Source organism: Takifugu rubripes, chromosome 17 (genome assembly GCF_901000725.2).
Source record: "Takifugu rubripes chromosome 17, fTakRub1.2, whole genome shotgun sequence".
Classification (NCBI taxonomy): Eukaryota; Metazoa; Chordata; class Actinopteri; order Tetraodontiformes; family Tetraodontidae; genus Takifugu; species Takifugu rubripes.
Window position 1 is genome coordinate 7196078 of NC_042301.1, and position 22186 is coordinate 7218263.

Below are 22186 nucleotides of genomic sequence, written 5' to 3' on the forward strand. Positions count from 1 at the left end.
AGGAGGGAAATGAACCTGCTTTTATAAATGACACCCTGCTTTTCTGGGCTGCTGATGTCTGTCGATGAGCTGCATGGATACGTCCTAAAAGGGCGTTTAGTCCATCTCAGCGCTCATTTACACCCTTGGGCTGAGCTGTAAAGCATGTAGAGAAAATGTTGCCCATCAGTGCTGCCTGGAAATCTTTTTCCTGTCTTTTTTTTGTCAATCTCAATCAATCAATCTTTATTTATATAGTGTCTTTTACAATCAGAATTGTTTCAAGGCGCTTTCCAGAATCCCAGGGCCTAACCCCAGAAAGCAACAGTGGCAAGGAAAAACTCCCCTTTAATAGGAAGAAACCTTGAGCAGGACCAGGCTCATGTAAGGGGACCCTCCTGCTGAGGGTCCTGCTCCTCCCAAATAACACATCCTAACCCCTTTGCAAAACTCTTTACTTTGTTAATGTTTACAAGTGCAAAAAAGTTGGAGGCGAAGACAAATAAGATGTGAGAGCTGAATAGAATATTTCTAGGAAAATACTTCTGATTTCTGGTCTTGGTGGCAGTCTGTGGTGAAGTCATCAGCCCAACAGGACAGGAGAAAGTTACAAATCGGCTTCTTTTTCTTTTTCCTTCGGGCAGGAAGTCCACAAGACAGTCATAGCGTCACTCTAAAGATGGTATTTTAATTGCGTTTTTCTTTGCTTGATTCTGATCTTTTTCAGAGCTCTTGTTTCAACTCTAAGTTTGTGGTGCACATTCCAGATGCATGCTCTTTGCATGCTCTTCCAACCCTGAAAGAGGTTTTACAAACACAGAAATCACTGAAACCTGCTTGAAAGGCTGCCAAGGGGAGGCTTCCAAACAATAGAGCAGTAACAACAACCTTGGATCTTTAAATGCAAGTGAAGTGATTATTTTGTAAAGTGCTACAAAATAGAAAGCTGCACACAGACTTGAATGTTATACGTGAGAGAGAAAGTGAGACACAGAAAGGAAGAGTAAGCAAAAGGAAGAGTGGCAGCAACTTGTAAAGCACTCATCAAATAGATAGGCTTGACCCAGTTAAATTTTGTTGGTCTGGTGTTCATGTCACACACACAAATACACACACACACACACACTCAGATGTGCTCGTGTGGGTTAGACCGAAAACGCACCTGCATTTTCTTGAGAGTTAATTTCTGCCATTCTGTGTAAATTTCCAACCTGCCAATAAATTGGCTTGTAAATACATCATTTTGTAATTGGTTTCACTTCTCATCTCCCAGCAATGCTTTCAGGAGGAAAGAGAACAGGATGACAGAATGGGGATAGGCTGCTTTAAAGGGTTTGAGAGAGGCTGGGAGCGCCAGCTGTCCAGATGCCTGTCCCCATCTGTTTGAACCCCAACAACGTGCTGGCGACTGTTTCACTGTTTACCCGCACACAAATGCAACAGCACACCACTGTGCACAAGCGCTGTCACTTGGGCAGAACTAAACTGGCATTTCTTCAGACGTTAGCAGCATTAGGCAGCTGCGGGACTCGGCGCAGAAATGAGGGCTACCGCTAACTGCACACTAATCGTAGAGTGTGTGTACTTTCATCAGTGGGTTTGTCAACGTCTCCCACAGAGTCCCACCTTGTCTAATCCAAATCCTCTTTTATTGATTACAGCCCAATTTAAGAACATCTCCAGCTGTCAGCTCAGTGGACAGATTGGCACAAAGTCTTCCATTCTTTGCCCAGATCTGCTGCTGTTACTCAGCAGGAGCAGGCTTGATGGTTCGTCGGGGATTACTTTTATTATGTACACATATTATGTATACATGTACTACTTTCTATTATGTTTCAAATATGAATTAGTGTCTCTTTGGCAATTGGGTCTCAAGACTATAGACCATCAGTTGTCTTCTGGATAGTTCTTCTGGATCTGTGGTTGCAGAATGTAAATGGGTTGTTGATACATTTATTGAGTTACAATGCAAAGTACTTAGCGACAAAGATCATTTAATGCCTTTGTATACCTTTATATTTTGTCATTGTATGTGTGTTGGGGGGGTGCATTTAAGATGCAGAGGTTGTCATCACAGAGGAGACAGGGGACCAGATTAGGGAGCTGTGCATATTTGTCAGTGTGCAGCCATCTTCGGCACCATTAGATTAGAGTTAATGAAGACACTGTGCACGTGTTTGTGTATTTATCTTGAGACAGTCACATAGGAGCAGAGAGAGTAAAAGGAAGAAGAGAGGGAAAGAAAATGCTGAGATAAATAAGGCAAGGATTCTGGGAATCATTTAAAGGTAAACTTAGGACAACCTTAGTGATCTTTGTCTGCTGGAGTCTTTTTGGCAGCATCAACTATAAGGAGAGCTATAAAAATGGTGTATGATGTCTGTGTAGATTCCCAATCATCCAGGTCATCGTTATCCAAGGTAGATTTCTTTGTCAACTGGACTGTATTTCTTCTCTTTCTTCTCTTCTATCCAGAAGGCTTCTTCAGTTCTGAACTCGCTGGGGACTGAGCTTGAAAATGTAGCCCTTGTGGACCATTGGCATGTTAATGATCTTGGTGGTCACTTGCGAGTCGTTGGCAGGGTTGTTGGAAGGGTCGTTCACCTAGTTTCAGTTGAGGTGTCTCCCCTTTGTCTGCTGGCTCATTTGGTGGAGAGTCACCAAGTCTCCTGAAATGGTATGAATGTTTGGTTTGTTGTTGGAAGGATTGGAGGACTGCATTGTACATGGGTAGCCCATCACCTCTGTTTAAGGATGGTTTTTCCAATTTGACATGGATAGCTTCCTTGATGCCCCTCTCAAACCAGCGGTCTTCTCTGGCCAATATTCGTACATGGCTGTCCTCAAAGGAGTGCCCCCCCTCTCCTTTAGGTGTAAGTGGACTGCTGAGTCCTGACCTGAAGACGTGGCACGTCTGTGTTGTGCCATTCTTCTGTGGAGAGGTTGTTTGGTTTCCCCAATGTACAGTTCCTTGCATTCCTCCTGGCAATGTACAGTATAAACAACATTACATTGTTTGTGTTTTGGTGTCTTGTCCTTCGGGTGTACCAGCCTCTGTCTGAGAGTGTTGCTTGGGTTGAACTGAACCGGTATGTCATGTTTCTGGAGGATCCTCCTAAACCTCTCAGAGACCCCGGACAGATAGGTGATCGAAATGTTGTGGCGTTTGTTTCTCTCTTCCTCTTCTCAAAAAATGGTGTATTAACAACATTAGGAAGAAAATGGGACAGACACATGCAAGAGGATGACACAGAGCTAGAGAACATGAGAGAGAGAGAAAGAGAGAGCAACTTTCCACAATGCTGCTTCAGCCTTCCTTTTAAATTAGAGCAGCCCCGTCTCTTGAGAATGTGACATTTTCATGGGAAGGGTGGGGGAGGAGGAGTGGATGAAGACAAATGGAAGAGGGCAGGGAAGGCAGAAACAGCTGCAGAAGCAGAGAGGTGGAAGAATAGGAAAAAAACAGAATGAAGCAGAGGAGCGCGGGTGCAGGAAGGATGGGCTCTCAGTAACGGATGGATAGAGGGAATGATAAGAGGGGAGGAGTGTATGCAGGAGTTATTAGCCCACACCCTCCAGAGGCTACTAATGCACTGACCTTCATTAACTCGCATGACTGTGTGTGTGTGTGTGTGTGTGTGTGTGTGTGTGCGTGTGCGTGTGTGTGCGTGTATTTGAGAGAGAGCAAAAGAGAGAGAGACTCTCTTTAGTTAACACTCATTAGAGGTTTTGTTTAAAGACCAATAAACTAATGAAGTCATTAAATAAGAGGAGAAAATCCCTCTTATAGAAACTGGAGTGCGGCTACTAAGTTTACGGGTAGGAAGAGCCACCAGATGAGGCGTAAACAGAATTAGAAATTAGAAACAGTTTAGAAATGAAATTAAATGAAATGAAAACATCTCATCTGTCTACAGGCTCTGCTCGAGACGCAGAAGCAGCTGCGTTCACAGATCTCCAACTTCACTTTCAACTTGGGTTTTTCTGGGAAGTTCCACCACACAGGTGTGTATACACACTGTACTATCCAAGCATTAACGACTCACCAAAAATGCTCATAATAGTAAGTTCATTGCAGGCAGTAAATTTCGCAAACCGTTAGAAACTAACTTGCTGCTGATAGACTCAAATCTGAATTCCAGCTGTCTTATTACATCAGTCACATATTCAAAGAGTTTCATGTCCCAAATGGATTAGAAGAAGCTTATCCAGAAGATTATCTCCTGAGACCTGCCTACTGCAATAGCCTGGACTCCTCCAAAAGAGCTTTGGCAGCTGCTGTGTCTTAAGAAAGCTGCAGCCTGAGGGTTGTCAAGCAGAGACAAAGAAGAAGGTCCTCAGAAGCATGTGGCATGGGGCTCCAGCCACATCATCATGGAGTCCACCCACCGTGAACACACTCATTGCCTCTCTTCCATCAGGCAGGTGGCTGCAGACCACCAGGTGGACGAGCAGCTTCTTTCTGCAAGTTGTGAGGCTGCTGAGCTCTGCTGATGCTCTGTAGAACCTCTGATCTCCCCACCCACTCATGCACACTACAAGCACTTCGTTATTTTTATGCTTACAACTGGACTACCACACTAGCATTTTACACCCAAACAGGCATTTAGCAAAGTTTCATTTTACTGCTTATTTCATAGAGGGTTGTCCAGAATTCGTGTATTTCCCTCTTTTTTGTGTGTTTTTTTGATAATTGCACTTTAACTCTCTTCTTATTTGCTCCTTTACCCCTGAAATGGGCTACAACCAGAGTCTGAGAGCATAAGTCACCTCATCTCATCTCTGAACCATGATACGGTCTAGAATACTTGATTGGCCTGTTAACAGAATGCACTTTGCTTTTGTACCACACACAGACAAACTGCCCTCACACCCAAAACAACCCCACCAAATCTGCTCCTATATTATCTGTTTAAATCAAAATCAAATCAATCTTTATTTATATAGCGTCTTTTACAATCAAAATTGTTTCAAGGCACTTTCCAGAATCCCAGGGCCTAACCCCAGACAAGCAACAGTGGCATGGAAAAACTCCCCTTTAATAGGAAAAAAACTTGAGCAGGACCAGGCTCATCCTGCTGATGGCCGGCTGGGTAGAGAGAGAGGAGAGGGGGGAGGACAGGTAGAGGATAGAATGGAGAGGAGAGGGGAGGGGAGTGGAGGGAGATTTTTTTATTTATTTTTACAAAAACACTTTATTTACAATTTACACAGGGACACAAAAATGCCCTGTTTAGAAACACAGAGTAACAATAATAGTGATAATAACAACAATAATAACAACAATAATAATTATAATTATAATAATAATAACAATAAATAGATAAATAAATAAATATTAAGAAAACAACAATACAATTTATCCCACTGGGGGTGTGCAAAGTGCAAATGATCCTCCGTAACAGTGCATAAAACATTTCTGTGACACCATATATCATGGAATTTGCCGAGGTTGTTTATCATTTTATAAAACCCAAACTCCAACGTCAGCTTACACCGGACATTGCAGCGCCACACAGAGGCGACCTCTCTATCTCCAGTTCTTGAAATTTTGTTTTTCCTGGAGATGTAAATTGCCATTTTGGCCTCACCACAGATAAAATTTAGGAGTTGCCACTTGTTGCGAGCTACTTTGTTGTACCCTGCATCGAAAATAAAAGTTCTAATAGAAAAGGTTTCATTAAAACCATTAAAGACACCTTTTATGACATTAAAAAGCACAGTGAGCCTCTCACACTCACTGTACACATGGAACACAGTCTCTTGCCCGGAGCAAAACGGGCACTGGTGTCAGCAGTGTTCATTGTGGAGAGAAGAGCGTTCAGGGCAACAGCCCCATGTAGGATCCTCCACTGGAGGTCCCCGGTCCTCTTCTTCAGGGGCGGCTTGTAAAGGACCCTCCAGCAGGGGCGGGCTCCATCCCTTCCCAGCCGATCAGCCCACACGCTGGTGTTCCTGTTCGACAGTCCTTTCCTGTTTAGTACCCTCACACAGTTGTTGTTTAAGGTCTTCTTATCGACCGCTACCAGGGAGAAGGTCTTTGCTGGTCTGAGGAGAGGACCGTCTAGATTCCCGAGATGGGCGGCCAGCCTGATCTCTGGGAAGGGGTTCTCGCTGTTGGGTTCGGTTCCCTGGCCGTAGTTCTCAAGGAGACACCTCTCTCTCGTGCTGAGTCTGTTCCTCCATAGCCGAAGCACCCCCTCAGCTGCCTGGGTAGAGCGGATGCCAAACAGGGAACCCACGCCCGTCAGGTCTGGCCCTGCCACGGCCACTACGTGCTGGAAGAGTAAGGTCCGGGTCCGCCACAGCGCAACCGTCAGTCTCGGCATGGCTTCAGCCGAGACGTCCAGCCTGGCTCCGTGCACCGTGGGTTCCCTTAGCAGCCAATAGAGAGAGTCAAAGCTGGTTATTTTTTCAACTTTAAAAAGGGCCCATGCCTTAACAACACTTTGATAAAATGGAGGTAGCCCATTTAATTTTGCAAATTTAAAGTCAGTTAAAAACAGAGCATCATCCAGCCCCAAGTTACTCACCCATCTGAAGACACATCTGGCCACATTGCTCCACATTATAGTTTGCCGGCCCTGTTAAAAACCTATGTACAAACTGTATTCTAAAAGCTGCAGTCCTGCTGGCCAGGTGGATGAGGCCCTGTCCTCCCTCCTCTCTGGGCAAGTACAGCACCCCCTGCTGGACCCAATGCATGCCATCCCAGAAGAAAGCCAGGACTCTTGTCTGAACCTGTGCTAACAAACCAGAGGGGGGCTCCATGCACGTGACCCGGTGCCAGAGCACAGAGGCCACCACGTTATTGAGGACAAGAGTCCTGCCTCTGTACAATATACGGGGCAGAAGCCACTTCCATTTTTCAATTTTTCTTTCTACTTTTTCTAACGTCCATCCATTCATCCATTCTCTACCGCTTATCCGGGGTCGGGTCGCGGGGGCATCGTACAGGGAGCGGACGGCCCGTATCAGTGGGCCCGACACCCCATACTCTCGGAGGACCCTCCACAGGACCCCCTGAGGGACACGGTCGAATGCTTTCTCCAAGTCCACAAAACACATGTGGACTGGTTGGGCAAACTCCCATGCTGAGGGTGTAGAGCTGGTCCACTGTTCCACGCCCAGGACGAAAACCACATTGCTCCTCCTGAATCCGAGGTTCAGGAGGCGGAGGGCCGCGGACCCTCCTCTCCAGTACCCCTAACTAGACCTTACGAGGGAGGCTGAGGAGTGTGATCCCCCTATAGTTGGAACACACCCTCCGGTCCCCCTTCTTAAAAAGAGGGACTACCACCCTGGTCTGCCAATCCAGCGGCACTGCCCCCAATGTCCACGCGATGTTGCAGAGTCGAGTCAACCACGACAGCCCTACAACATCCAGAGCCTTAAGGAACTCTGGGCGGATCTAATCCACCCCCCGGGCCTTGCCACCGAGGAGTTTTTTGACTACCTCGGCAACTTCAGCCCCGGAGATATGAGAGCCTATCCCCAGGTCCCCAGGCCCTACTTCCTCACTGGAAGGCGTGTTGTTGGAATTGAGGAGGTCCACCGATTCCTTCCACCGATCCGCAATATCCCGAGTTGAGGTCAGCAGCACACCATCACCACTATACACAGTGTTGACAGTGCACTGCTTCCCCTTCCTCAGACTCCTGATGGTGGTCCAGAACCTTTTTGAGGCTGTCCGAAAGTCGTTCTCCATGGCCTCACCAAACTCTTCCCATGCCCGGGTCTTTGCCTCGGCAACAGCCGTAGCTGCACTCCGCTTGGCCTGCCGGTACCTATCTGCTGCCTCAGGAGTCCCACAGGCCAGTAAGGCCCGATACGACTCCTTCTTCAGCTTGACGGTATCCCTGACGGCATTGCCCCCATGTCAGGCACCAACCACCTTGCGGCCACAGCACCGGTCAGCCGCCTCAACCTCTTTCTAACGTGTCTAGCCAATTTTGTTTTTCAGTTTCTTCATCTCCAATAACAACACTTAGGTACTTTAGGCCGTCCCTCCTCCAGGCAAGATCCTGGGGAAGGACCGGCAGACCATTTGCCCACCTGCCAATGGCCAGGGCTTCACTCTTGTGCCAGTTGACCCTGGCCGCGGACAGGCGGTTGAATAAAACCATTAAATTAAATAGGTTGTCCACGCCTACGCACCACTATTATTATATTGTCTGCATAGGCAGATAAAATTATTTTTTTGTAAAGTGATGGCAAAACCAGGCCATCCATGTTTGTACGGATCCTCGAGAGGAGGGGTTCGAGGGAGAGAGCGTAGAGCATTCCAGAGAGGGCGCAGCCCTGCCGGACACCTCTAGGCATCCTGAAGGGGGCACACAGACTCCCATTGAACTTCAGCATACTCGCAATGTCACAGTACAGGATGCAGATCATCGCTATGAAGCCCCGAACCTCTCCATCACCTTCCAGAGGAACTCGTGTTCAACCCGGTCAACAGCCTTTTCCTGGTCTAACAAAATGAGACCATTATCAATGTCCAATGACCTAAAGACTGCCAAAATATCCCGAATTAGGTGGACGTTATAGCTGCTCCATAGCTTCTCTGAGCCTGGAGGTCAACGTCTTGGACAGAATCCTATAATCCATACACAGCAGAGACACAGGGCATCATATAAGGAGGTAAAGAACTCCACTGCCCGCTTCCTTATCTGGCCCGGCTCCACGAGTTCCTGCCCTGTGCTCGAAAACAGTGATGTAGTGGATTATTAGGTTATGTCCGCACTTTTTCTCCAGCCCAAAAAAGAAACTAGAGGGAGCATCCATCTCAGTGAGGTCCTGGATCCGGGACCTGACCAGTGCGCCCTGTATCTGATTGTCCAGCAGGCTGGCCAATTTTTTGGATTGGAGGATTTCAATACACCCTCGATCTCCTGTGGAGCTGCCAATTGCCTCTAGCTCCACTATCTCCATCTCTAGGTCTTTTATCGACCTGCGTGTGTCCTGCGTGGCATTGAGAGTATACTGCTGGCACAGGAGCTGTATCTCTAATTTACCACGGTCCCACCACTGTCCTAAGCATGTAAAATCGGACTTTTTCTTTCAAAACTCTGACCAGAAATGACATAAAACCTCTCTAAAACTATTGTCCTGTGCTAGGCTGGAGTTAAAATGCCAGTATGCACTCCTGGGCATAATGTTCTTTATTTCTGTGTAGATTCTCAATCATCCAGGTCATTGTATCCAATAAAACTGGACTGGGAAGAAACCCAGTCCAGTTGACATAGAAAACTACCTTGAATGTTCTTTATTGTGACTTCACCTAAAACCAACGAGTGATTGGTAAAACCAACTGGCATGATGTTAAACTGCCTAAAAACACTGAAGTGATGCCTAAAACAATAAAAATGGTCAAGTCTGGCCGAGAAGATCCTACCGTCACCTAGGCGGGATCAAGTGTATTGCCTGCTGTCTGCGTGCATCCTCCTCCACACATCCACCAGGCCATGAGAATAGGCCAGCTGTCTCAGACAATGTTGCGAGGCTGGATGAGGCTCTGCATGGTCGCGTCTAAAAAAGACTCTGTGCAGTTAAAATCCCCACCCAGGAATAAAAACTCTTCATCCCCACAACCATTTAAAACAGTGCTGACTTTTTCTAAAAAGCTCTTCCTCTCTGTACCGATGGTGGGAGCATAAATATTAAGAAAAACCAAGGAGTGGTTCTGGAGGCGCGCCTTCACCAGCAAACACCGCCCCCTTACCACATGCTCCACCTCCAGGGATGATGGAGTGAAGCCCCTTGAAAAAAAGAAGGCCCACTCCACCACTGAGGGTGGTGTTGTGGCTCAGCAGCACCTGTCCTTCCCACTCCTTCTCCCAGTCCGCTTCAATGCCACCATTGCTGTGGGTCTCCTGGATGACATTAATGTGTTTTCTTCTTGCTGTGTCGAACACAAGTGCCCGTTTTTTTGCATCCCTGGTGACGTCGAAATCTTCAGAAGTGTACTCAGACAGGCGCACGAACCAAGTTCACCACAAATTGAGACCAGAAGCCAACGTTGCTTTTCAACCCTGTACAGGGGGGGCTCCGCTCCGTCACAGACACCTCTGTTGATCGCGCTGTCCCGGAGAGAGTCTCCCCCCCCACCAGAGTTGGTTCTTTTATTAAACTCAGCACAAGACACAGTAAAAGGCGTTTCCATGGTTACATAGTTTACATCAGCTCAGTCACGTTGCACATATTTTGGCTATATCGAAGCGGCCCTCAGCCTGCGCAGAGGTGCACAGCCTTGAGAGCCCTAACCCAAACAGATATCACACATTGTTATCTCTTCACAAACAAGCTCACATAAAGTTTCCCAGTTTACCCCAGTTGATCCTTCTCACATTATCCATGAAGTCTGTGTAAATTCTCAGTCATCCAGGTCATTGTATCCAAGGTAGTTTTCTCTGTCAACTGGACTGGGTTTCTTCTCTTGAAGACGTTTCGCCTTCTATCCAGAAGGCTTCTTCAGTTCTGAAATCGCTGGGGAGAGAGCTTGAAAATATATAGCCCCTGTGGACCATTTGCATGCTAATGATCTGGGTGGTCACCTGAGAGTCGTTAGCAGGGTCGTTGGTCGGGTCGTTCACCTAGTTTCTGTTGAGATGTCTCCCCTTTGTCTGCTGGGTCACATGGTGATGAGTCACTGGGTCTCTTGGAATGGTGTGAATGTTTGTTTTGCTGTTGGAAGGAGTGGAGGACTGCATTGTATGTGGGTGATAGGAAGTGCCTCAGGCCACCACCTCTGTTTAAGGATGGTTTCTCCAATTTAACATGGATAGCTTCCTTGACCCCCCTTTCGAACCAGCGGTCTTCTCTGGCCAGTATCCGTACTTGGCTGTCCTCGAAGGAGTGCCCACTCTCCTTTAAGTGTAAGTGGACTGCTGAATCCTGACCCGAAGAGGTGGCACGTCTGTGTTGTGCCATTCTTCTGTGTAGAGGTTGTTTGGTTTCCCCAATGTACAGTTCCTTGCATTTCTCCTGGCACTGTACAGCATAAACAACATTACTTTGTTTGGGTCTTGGTGTCTTGTCCTTTGGGTGTACTAACCTCTGTCTGAGAGTGTTGCTGGGTTTGAAATGAACCGGTATGTCGTGTTTCTGGAGGATCCTCCTAAACTTCTCCGAGACTCCGGACAGGTAGGGGATGGAAACGCTGCGGCGTTTGTTTCTCTCCTCCTCTCCTTTGCTGAGGTCTCGCTTTCTTGAGGTTTTGGTGAAGGCACAGTCTGGGTAGCCACATGTTTTGAGAGCTGTCTTAACACTAGAAGTCCCAGCATTTTTCTGTCTACGTAGAAGACCCACACAGAGGCCATTTGGCCTGACCACTTTTCCCGAATACACTAATCACTCATTTTGTTATGGTAATGAGGCTGTTAGTGGCAGTGTGTGGGGTGAGGGGGTCACACCTTACAGAGAATGAGGAATAAAAACACATTCACTCAGAACTGAAGAAGCCTTCTGGATAGAAGGCGAAATGTCTTCAAGAGAAGAAACCCAGTCCAGTTGACAGAGAAAACTACAATGATACAATGACCTGGATGATTGAGAATCTACACAGACAAAAACACATTCTATTCTAAATTGTGGACCTGTGAATGTCCCATGTGACCATAACGACTCATCGACTGCAACCAGACAATTGTTTGATGGATAAATACCTCAGTGCACATGGACTATCGCTTCAGCAGCTGTTCTCAGCAGCATGCACAGCATGATTCAGACACAGGATACCACCAAAAAGAAGCCAAACACCATCACACTCTACAACACAACAAAGTGCGGCGTCGATGTCATGGACCAGATGGTGCGAGAGTACACTGTCCGCGCAGGAACACGGCGCTGGCCAGTAGCAGTGTTCTATAACATGATAGATATGGCAGCACTGAATGCACACATGCTCTATCAGTTATGCACTGGGAGGCAGGAGAGACGGGTGGATTTCCTGCTGGAGCTTGCAAGAGAGTTGGCTCAAACCCACTTGGGTAAGAAAAAGGCCCAAAAGGAACAATTATTTCGGCAACAACCCTCCACATCACAACTAGGAAAAAGAGCCAAGTGTCAGGCTAAAATTAAATGTAGGGACAATCACGCAACTGTGCGCTGTGTTGACTGCTACCGATATACATGTGGGAAATGCCGAAAGGAGCAATGGCAGTGCCAGGATTGTGAGTGACTGCTCAAATGTATTTCACTCATAATGCATGGTTTTTCATTCTTTGTAAATATGCTTGGGTTTCTTTTTCTTTTTTACTATTTTTAGCACAAAAATAACAATTACTTCTGCAACAACCCTCCACACCAAAACTGGGAAAAAGTTGCTTTTTCATTCTTTGTAAATATGTTTTGTTTTTTTAACAATAAATGTCAGTGTGTTGATCCCTTCCTTCCTGTTGATCCTTTCCACTGCATACAGCTCATAGTCCAGTTTAAGTCTTTATGGCTATGTTCACTGAGGTATTTATCCATCTCACAACTAAAGCTTGCTCTCAAAAGAACCTCCTGAGCTGTAAGGTATGTCCCCTCCCCCACACAGGTTCAAGTGGCTCCGGCCGTGTGCCACTAACAGCCACATTTCCATAACAAAATGAGTGTCCACAGGGAGGACTTGGGGCCAATTGGCCGTCTTGTGGGTTTTCTAGGTAAAAAGGCCAAATGGCCGCTCTCTGGGACTTCTAGTGTTAATGTGGTCCTGTTCCTTCTTTCTGCCTTGGGATGTGGTGGGTATTTCTCTGGCCCGGTGTTGGAGAGTTCTGATCACTCCCAACTTGTGTTCCAGTGGGTGGTGAGAGTCAAACTGGAGGTACTGGTCGGTATGTGTAGGTTTTCTGTAGACTTCGATGGTGAGATTTCTGTCCTCAGTGATCTTGACTGCGCAGTCCAGAAAGGCCAGACTGTTTCCTTTTACCTCTTCCCGGGTGAATTTTACATGCTCGTCTGTTTTGTTGAGGTGATCAGAGAACGCTTCCAATTCTTGTATTTGAATTTTGACCCAGGTGTCATCCACATACCTGAACCAGTGGCTTGGCGCAGTTCCTGTGAAGGATGTCAGGGCCTGGGATTCCACCTTCTCCATGTATAGATTGGCAACTATAGGGGATACTGGTGAGCCCATGGCACAGCCATGTTTCTGCCTGTAGAAGCCTTCTCTGTACTGGAAATAGGTGGTGTTCAAACACAGGTCCAGCATGGTGCAGATTTGGGCCGGTGTTAAGGTTGTTCTTTCTGTAAGATTCTTGTCCAATAGAAGGTGCTTGTGGATGGTGTCTATGGCGCTGGCGGTGGGGATGCACGTGAAGAGTGACGTGACATCATAAGATACCATAGTCTCTTCTGGAAGTAGCGTGAGTCCAACGACTTTTTGAGCAAAGTCTTGGGAGTTTTTGATGTGGTGTGGGGTGTTGCCAACCATGGGCGACAAGATGGAGGCCAAGTATTTGGAAATGTTGTAGGTTACCGAATTGATGCTGCTTACTATGGGTCTGAGAGGGGTCCCTGGTTTGTGGATCTTGGGCAATCCATAAATGCAAGGGATGGTTTCTCCTGGATATAGACGGTAGTATTGTGGTGGTGTGTGGTATTGTGCCACATATTTACACAAAGCCTTTTCATGGCATCCACCCCCACATGCGCTGGACCATGGGCCTCTTCACACATTTGGGCCAGGAATCTGTTCGGAACCACCAGCTGCCCCTTGGGGCCTTTCCACAGAGAACATTGTCCTTTCTCCTCTGTCCTGATCTCCTCCACTGTGGCCCCGTGCTCCTCCCATTGTTGTTGTTCTGTCCATTCTGCCTGTGCTTGTGCGTGCCCCCACTCTTCGAGTGTACGGGGTCTTAAGTCCTCCATTTGTTCAATCTCCACTGTCTTCATTATGTACATCCCCAGCAGATCCAGTCCTGCTGCCTCTTTTGCAGCTTTATCCACAACCGCATTTCCCCTGGAGTGAATGGTCCCATCACTCCTGTGTGCTGCCACTTTAATTACTGCCAACTCAGAGGGGATCCACAAATTTTCATCTATTTGCTTGACAATTTCCTCGTGTCTAGGTGGGACCCCTGTTACTGTTCACCATCCATTTCTCTTCCATGAACCCAAATCTCTATGTACAACAAAATAACCAAAAGCCGAATCAGTATAAATATTTACAGGTTTGCCTGGTGCCGTTGCCAGTGCCTTTTGCAACCCCACCAACTCCGCTCTCTGTGCTGATGCTGGCTCAACCTTCCCTGAGACCACCTTGATAAATCTCTCTCTCATCATAACTGCAAACCTTGCTACATAATCCCTCATCTGTTTTGTGACAGCTTCCATCTATGTACAAATCTATGGCACCTTCGATCGGAGTTACTTTGGTGTCCGGCCGTGCTTTCGCCACTTAGTGTGTTTCTTGGATGCAGTCATGTCGTTCCTCACCATCTGACATGCACTTTGCCATATTTATCTTAGAGTTTTGAAACGTTATGTGTGGTTGTGTTAGGGTGTCTACCGCTGTCTTTTCTCTTCCAGGAGTGATGTTGAATGCTGAGGATGCCACAAAAGCTGACACAGCATGACTGGTGTTAATAATCAATGAGTGTTTTTGAACCACCTTGTTGATCTTTTGTACCAATTTTGCTAGTGAGCTTTCTGCTCAATTGGGTCAAGAATGATGCTGTAATAACCTAGTACCATCCTTTCCCCCTGTTGTAGCTGATAAAGGCAGGCTGCTGCCGTAGTTTGTTTATCAGCTACATCCAAGAAAAATGGTGCGGCATAGTTTGGTTTATTTCGCGCCGCTGCATTGGCCAATAGTTGTCTAATGTCATCAAAAGCAACCTGAGCTTCCGGTGTCCACTCTAAGTGTGACTGGAGATTCCCCACACCCTGTTCCTTCATCAAAGCCCGTAGTGGTGTGAGCGGCCCGCATAGTCAGGAAGAAAATGTCTGGAGAAGTTGATGAGGCCCAGGAAGGCCATCATGTCCTGGACCATATTAGGCTTTTTGTGGTGGAGAATGGTTTGTCTCAGTGGAAGGATTCGCCATTGCGGAAGGTGATGACGGTCCCCCCGCCTTGAGCAATGTCAATGTTGCAGCCCAAAAGTGTGAAAATGTCTCGCCCCAGAAGGTTAACAGGACAATTAGGACCATAGAGAAACGTGTGGCTGAAAGATTGTGCCCCTATTCGAACATCCAATGGGGCAGTTCGTTGCATGTACGGGCGTCGGCCTTCCACTCCCCTTACTAGCACCTGCTCCGATGACAATGGTGGATCAGTTCCATGTTGCAGTGCAGACCATGTTGCACCCGTGTCCACTAGAAACAATTTTTCAACACCATCCACCATCAGAGGAAGGAGGGGCTCGGCCAGGTTCCCTCCAGTGCCAGCTGGGCCCCTCTGTTCTAGGGGAACAGGCTAAAAAAACAATACTCTACGGGAGTATTATCAACTGGGGGCTCCCCCGTCATCTGTAACCATTTCTGGCGAGCCTCGTGTAACCAAGTCTCTGGACTCACAGAACCATCATCCTTCCAGCGATGGGAAAAATCTTCGATAGCCGCCACGCTAATTGGGAAGTGTAATCTCAGTGCATCACAGAAAGCGCCGATGTGGTCTGCAAATGGTGTAGTGTCTGGTGCTCTGTTTCCCCCCTGTACTGAGGTGCCTGCCAGCTGCTCCACCCCCGCCAGCTTTTCTAATCCAACACATGCAGCTACAACCATGCGGACATCCCCCAGTGCTAAGGGCATGCCCATTGTCAGTGCCTTGAAGGCTGCTATCCACGGTGCTGCTCCATTGGGAAGCGAGGGCAGCTCCAGCCTCAGGGCTGATAAATCCTGGAGTTTCCATGGTTTATACTGCAGGGCTCCCCTGCCTTGACTGGCCACCAGGGGGTACTGTCCTCCCACAGCTTCCTCCACTCGTGACCTGGTTACAGGTCCACCTCCCTGGGTGGGAGGGGCTGGAGTTTCTGATTGACTCCTGTCGCGGAATTTTTAGCCGTTTGGAGAAGAAAAACTATTAATCTAAGTTACTGCGTAGGAGATGGTTTTAATCCAGTCAGTCGGTCAGGATACACACACGGAAGCATGCGGAGAGATCTCTACTCAATGTATACAGTTCTGATCTTATATAGTTGAAGGCCCGCCTCTGAGGTGCAGACGTCTTCACAGCATGTGTTTGCTGCATGCACAGGACACAGGACGCCAACACAGTAGGTGTGCACTGTATGCACCTCAGGAGTTTGGTGCCTTCACAGCGGGTGTTCCGGCTGGCGCAAGAAGTTGAATGACTGAGGATGCCCCCCCTCAGTCATTTGACACTGGTCTTCTTTCAACCTGTTTCCATGTAAATGAATGAGGAACCAAATGGACTCCATCTGCTCTCCCAGTCTCCATCACACCCTTCCTTTTGCTCTCAATTTACATTTCACAATAAAATACCATTTCAATTTCCTCCTTTTGTATACAATTTACATTCCACAATCAAATTCCATTTCAATTCCCCCCTTTTGATCCTACTTGGATCAACCTGATTTTGACAGTAAACTTGAAATACATCAGTAACTTAGTTCATCTTTATAATCCTCTTCCAGTTCACATTCGGATGAATCTTCGCTGGAGTCAATGTTGAGCCAGCTGTTTGTAGTGACGACAGGTGTCTCTGGTGAAACTGCTTCCTCTTCGTTAGTTCTTAAAACTTCATAGGTCAGATGCATCACTCTTTCTCCCATCATTCTATTAATCAGCTTCACCAAGAGAGCCCTGATACATGGTATACAGCAACAACCACACAACACAAGAATTGCTGTAAACACTGTTAATGATGTTAGTACTGATGTTATGTGTGTCCGATATTTCCCAAAAACACTTAGCCACTTGTCCCACATACTGGTGTCAACCCCCGAGTGTTCTTTCATTGTGTCGCTTAAAGTCCTTAGTTCATTCACCGCCCGTGTTAGCTTTCCCATGGGGGCGGTGTTGTTGGGGATGAATGTACAGCACTCGGTTCCAAACAATGAGCACACTCCTCCTCTTTCGGCAAGGAGCATATCCAACGCCAACCTATTCTGGAATGCCATCATGGAAGTTGCACGCAGCTGCTCATGCACTGCTTGGAGTCCATCCCTGGTGTAGTTGGCCAGTCGCTGCACATTGTAATGGATATAGTTGATTCTGTCCACATTTTTGTTTATCGTGCACCACCAGCAGATGGTGCTCTCAAAGCCCGCTGCAATCTGATTCACCACTTTGTACTCGTCGGGCACTCCCCGTGGTATTCCTATAGCGTCGATGTAGGTTGAGTCTTGGCCCGTGCTGTCTGCGAACCTACGGATTCTGGTTGAAGTTTGTGGGAAGAGTGTATGAGATACCGATCCTGAAACAATTATGGCAGGCAGGATAAGATTTACAGGGGCACAAATTCCTGTCCATTTGGATGGCATTCCCTCCACACCACCACCAGAGGTCAGCTCTGGCCACCTTGTATTGTCCGGACAGTGAGTTGACGGTTATCTGGCACCATGTGATGCTTACATTTCCTAGTGGGGTGGTTCCTGGAGCATTATTCTTGAAGCATGTGAAGTTCCCTTGTGCAACGTCAGCATTAAATATAGGTGGTGATCTCGTCTTTTCTACAACTGGGAAGGGCTCTTCCCAGCCTGAAGTCATGATTGATTTGGATAGGAGTTCTGTCAGACATGTTGCGTTCAGACCGGGAGGGGGAGGGACTATTCTTAACACTGGACGGGGTCCCAAGCATACAGTGCAGTCAGATCTTGCAGCCGTCCCTGCCTGTTCTGCTAACAGTAACCAGTTATTTGTGGATCCCGAAATACCAGTCATGATTTCGAAATAATCATCCACCGTGGGTTCTAGGACTAGCTTGATTCCCGAGGAAGTGGCTTTAGGTGAGAGGACAGCAGGCATGGGGTCTATCGGGGTGCCATTGGGACGATCCACACAGAGCTGCAACAGGAAACTAGGATCAGTTCCATCCTTCCATGCCCACATCAGGAACAACCAGCAGCCGCTTCCGTCAGGATCATCAAGGAGGCTTCCTTTTGTGAGATTTACTGTCAGTGTAAGCTTGTTGCTCGTCGAGGTGAGTGTCAGTAGAGGGCGCTGTCGACGGGCAGAGTTTTTTGTCGTATATGATGACCAGTCCTGGCCCGGTGGGTCTGCCACTAGGGTGTGCCATCCGGTATCTAGCTGATCATTGGTCATGTACCATTGATTCCCGGCATACCCTGCAGCTGTGTTCTCAAGGTTGGAAATGCTGGACAGCGGGACGATGACTGTGGCCCAGGTATTAGGCAGGAGGCACACCTGAGGGATGAATAAATGGGCGGTACCAGAGGCACACCTAGACGAGGGAGAGGTTGTGGGCGCCTGACGTCTTTCCCTGAGAGGCCATTCTGCTGTGGGATGTGTTGTTAGGTCCGGTTTCTCGTGTGGCATTGGGGAGACGATGGGTAATGCTGCTGTGATTGATATCACACCCAGAACACACAGGAATTTCCTCAGGATCAGGTCGGTCCGTCGCCTGGGATGCAAAGGTTTTCCTTGGAGGCTCATCTTGTTCTTTCGTTGGTGGCTTGGCACGCCACTTGGAGCAGCAGGGACGCTAGTTTCACTCCCTACTGACCGGCTCCTTCGGCTCTGGCACCTTCTTGCAGTGGGACGCGTGGATCCACGTTGCTCTCTCGGCTACTTTCACCGTGGTCTGAGTCACCAGCAGAATTTGGAGTGGGCCTTGCCACCTTTTCTGGTTCCACCTGGTCCTCCGGAAGTCCTTGATCACCACGTAGTGCCCTGGATGTAACGGATGGAGCTGTTGGTCCGCTGGAGACGGCAGTGCTGCTTTCACTCGTGTCCGGATTTCTGCAGATATAGGGTCAGAGAGATTAGTGTGAGCGGTGCATTTACAGATTGCGGCCTGTGAGGGGAGAAGGACAGCGTCCAAAAGAGCCGCCACCAGCCGATGATTCAAGATGGGAGTGCCGTCAGACTTGAGGAAGCCCCTGTGCTTCCACAATGCTCCAAAGTCATGAACTACACCAAAGGCGTACCTAGAATCAGTGAAGATGGTAACTGACTGGTTGGCTGCAAGGTGGCAAGCTCTGGTAAGGACCACCAATTCAGCGGCTTGAGCTGTGTAGTTGGATGGTAATGATGCAGATTCAACAGTGCCGCGGGAGTCACAGACTGCGTACCCGGCTTTGCGCCGGCCTGTGTCCGCATCCCGGGATGCTGACCCATCGACAAAAAGAACAAGATCAGGATTGATAAGAGGTTGATTCATGAGGTCAGGACGTGGGGAACAAGACACAGAGAGTTCCGTCACGCAATCAAGAGGGTTGCCCTCCTCCGGGATGGGGAGGAGGGTGGCTGGATTCAATACATTGCAGCATTTGAACATCAAACAGTTGACAGACACACAAACAGACAAGTTGACAGACACATGCAGACAAGTTGACAGACGCAGCGCAGCGCATGGGATCCCAGTACATAGTATCAGTGGTGGACTGAGGCTTGTGCGTAGAAACGCTCCTCATAATTTGTGTCCTGGCTCGGTGCGACATGGGCAGTACAGTGCACTGCATCATCTGTTTGCAGATGTGCAGCAGGGCCCACTCTGCCTTTTGCCCATTGTAGTAGCACGCTTGACTCTGAATGGGGCAGCCCCCAAATGCAAATCCATTTAAACTCCGGAACAATAAATGAACATACGAATAGGTTAATCACGTTTGCGTGTGGATGCTCCCGTGGTGGTGTGGTGTGATACTGTGCCTGAATCGTGGTTGGATGCTCCTCAGCCGGCTCCACCTCTCTTTCTAGTCAGTCCAATTGTTGCCGTGGTTCCGGGTTGATAAGGCGGCGGGTAGGTAGTTTCAAGAGAGGCGGATGGCCCGGCGTCAGATTTCCAGCTGTCCTGCAGAGACGGAAAAAGGGGGAGAAGAAGGGGAAGGGGGAGGGGGAGGTTTCTGCTAGGGCTTTGCTATCTTAACTGTCCCTACTTTCAATTGCGTCATTGCTTTCTGACATTGCTTTCTCTCACGGTTATCACATTCTGTTTCCCAACATTTCAACTTTTCTTCTATATCTATCATCACGTGTAATTCTTTGCTGATAGTTTCTTTCTGCTCGTCATTTCATTCTTTTTCTTTTACGACAATTGTCCCTCAGGGTGGACAATTGTCGCGCACTTAACGATCCTCCCTCTGAAAACCCATACTGTTCACACCACAACCTTACATACGCACAACTTTCCGGCCCGTACTTCTTAGTCATTATGTCCATTACTGGAGACAGTCGGTCCCCAGCACCACGTTCGACTCTTACCTTACTCTGCAAGGTTCCCATGGTAACCTGATCCTGTTTTATTGCAACCTGATCTTATTTCAAAAAATTCACAGGACTTACTTTGGTGTTTAACAACCTGGTCTTGCTTTTTCCTTGCTCACAGGATTTACGTGTTGATACCTGGTCTTGCCTCTTTTCTTGCTCACAGGATTTACACTATTACCTGGTCTTGCCTCAATGATGGACTTAATTTCGTAACCTGATCTTATTTCTAATAAATTCACAGGACTTAATTTCGTAACCTGATCTTATTTCTAATAAATTCACAGGACTTCCTTTGATGTTTACTTATATTTGTAACCTGATCTCGTCTCAAAGGGCTCACAGAATTTTCGTATTTATTTAAGCTGTTTAGCGGCGCTCGCCGGTTAGCAGAGTAAGGTTTGCGTCTATCCTACGCAGTAATTCGTTCCAAATATTACGATAAATACATCTTACCAATTTAAATTCAGCCGTGGAATTCGAGGAATCCTGTGACCGTCGATCGGGACCGACTGGGTCCTCCTCCGTAAGATTGCGGGGTTTGAGGATGAATCGCCTTTGGTGGATTCAGGTGGCCAGTCCCTCAGTCGGGTCCCGACGGACGTACCCAGGATCCCACTTCTGACACCAAGTTTGTCGAGGAATTTTTAGCCGTTTGGAGAAGAAAAACTATTAATCTAAGTTACTGCGTAGGAGATGGTTTTAATCCAGTCAGTCGGTCAGGATACACACACGGAAGCATGCGGAGAGATCTCTACTCAATGTATACAGTTCTGATCTTATATAGTTGAAGGCCCGCCTCTGAGGTGCAGACGTCTTCACAGCATGTGTTTGCTGCATGCACAGGACACAGGACGCCAACACAGTAGGTGTGCACTGTATGCACCTCAGGAGTTTGGTGCCTTCACAGCGGGTGTTCCGGCTGGCGCAAGAATTTTGGCTATATCGAAGCGGCCCTCAGCCTGCGCACAGGTGCACAGCCTTGAGAGCCCTAACCCAAACAGATATCACACATTGTTATTCTGTTCTCTTCACAAACAAGCTCACAAAAAGTTTCCCAGTTTACCCCAGTTGATCCTTCTCACATTATCCATGAAACTACTCTACTTTAATTAAAATAGCTATAGCATAAAAGGCAATTCGCGATATTTTACAACACTGGCTCCGTTGACATTCAACCCCAATAAATACAAAGAAACATGGTAAAAGTTTTTTTTCAATTCAGCTGTTTTCTCGCTTTGGCCATGTGCTTCTTCAGCCTATAAATTTCTGGGTCGGTGAGATCTGACGTTGCCTTTTCCTAATTAGAAAGCTCGCTGACCAGATGAAACGGAGCCTGTCAGGGAAATATGTTCCCAGGTCAAGGCCTTTCATGCCCTTTGTCTGCGTAAGGAACTTTTGAAATAGGCTTGGAGGGTACAAGTCAAAATCCTGCCCGTCTGGCATTGTGCAGTCTGTGCTCACTGCCCCCTCACCAAAGAGCAAAGACCCGGACATGGGAAGAGTTCAGTGAGGCCATGGAGAACGATTTTCGGATGGCCTCGAAAAGGTTCTGGACCACCATCAGGCGTCTGAGGAGGGGGAAGCAGTGCACTGTCAACACTGTGTATAGTGGTGATGGTGTGCTGCTGACCTCAACTCGGGATGTTGTGGATCGGTGGAAGGAATACTTCGAGGACCTCCTCAATCCCACCAACACGCCTTCCAGTGAGGAAATAGGGCCTGGGGACCTGGAGATAGGCTCTCATATCTCCGGGGCTGAAGTTGCCGAGGTAGTCCAAAAACTCCTCGGTGGCAAGGCCCCGGGGGTGGATGAGATCCACCCAGAGTTCCTTAAGGCTCTGGATGTTGTAGGGCTGTTGTGGTTGACTCGACTCTG

At 47.8% G+C, this 22186-nt stretch overlaps 1 protein-coding gene across 5 annotated transcripts in view; it reads left to right on the plus strand.

Annotated features, from left to right (window-relative positions):
* Window positions 1-22186, plus strand: part of ndst3 (N-deacetylase/N-sulfotransferase (heparan glucosaminyl) 3) — a 49241-nt gene that overhangs the window by 5807 nt on the left and 21248 nt on the right. For all 5 annotated transcript variants that reach the window (XM_029850140.1, XM_029850139.1, XM_029850143.1 and 2 more), the window contains one exon: window positions 3897-3984. In XM_029850140.1, the coding sequence (XP_029706000.1) occupies window positions 3897-3984 (88 nt within the window). The remainder of the gene's footprint in view (window positions 1-3896; window positions 3985-22186) is intronic.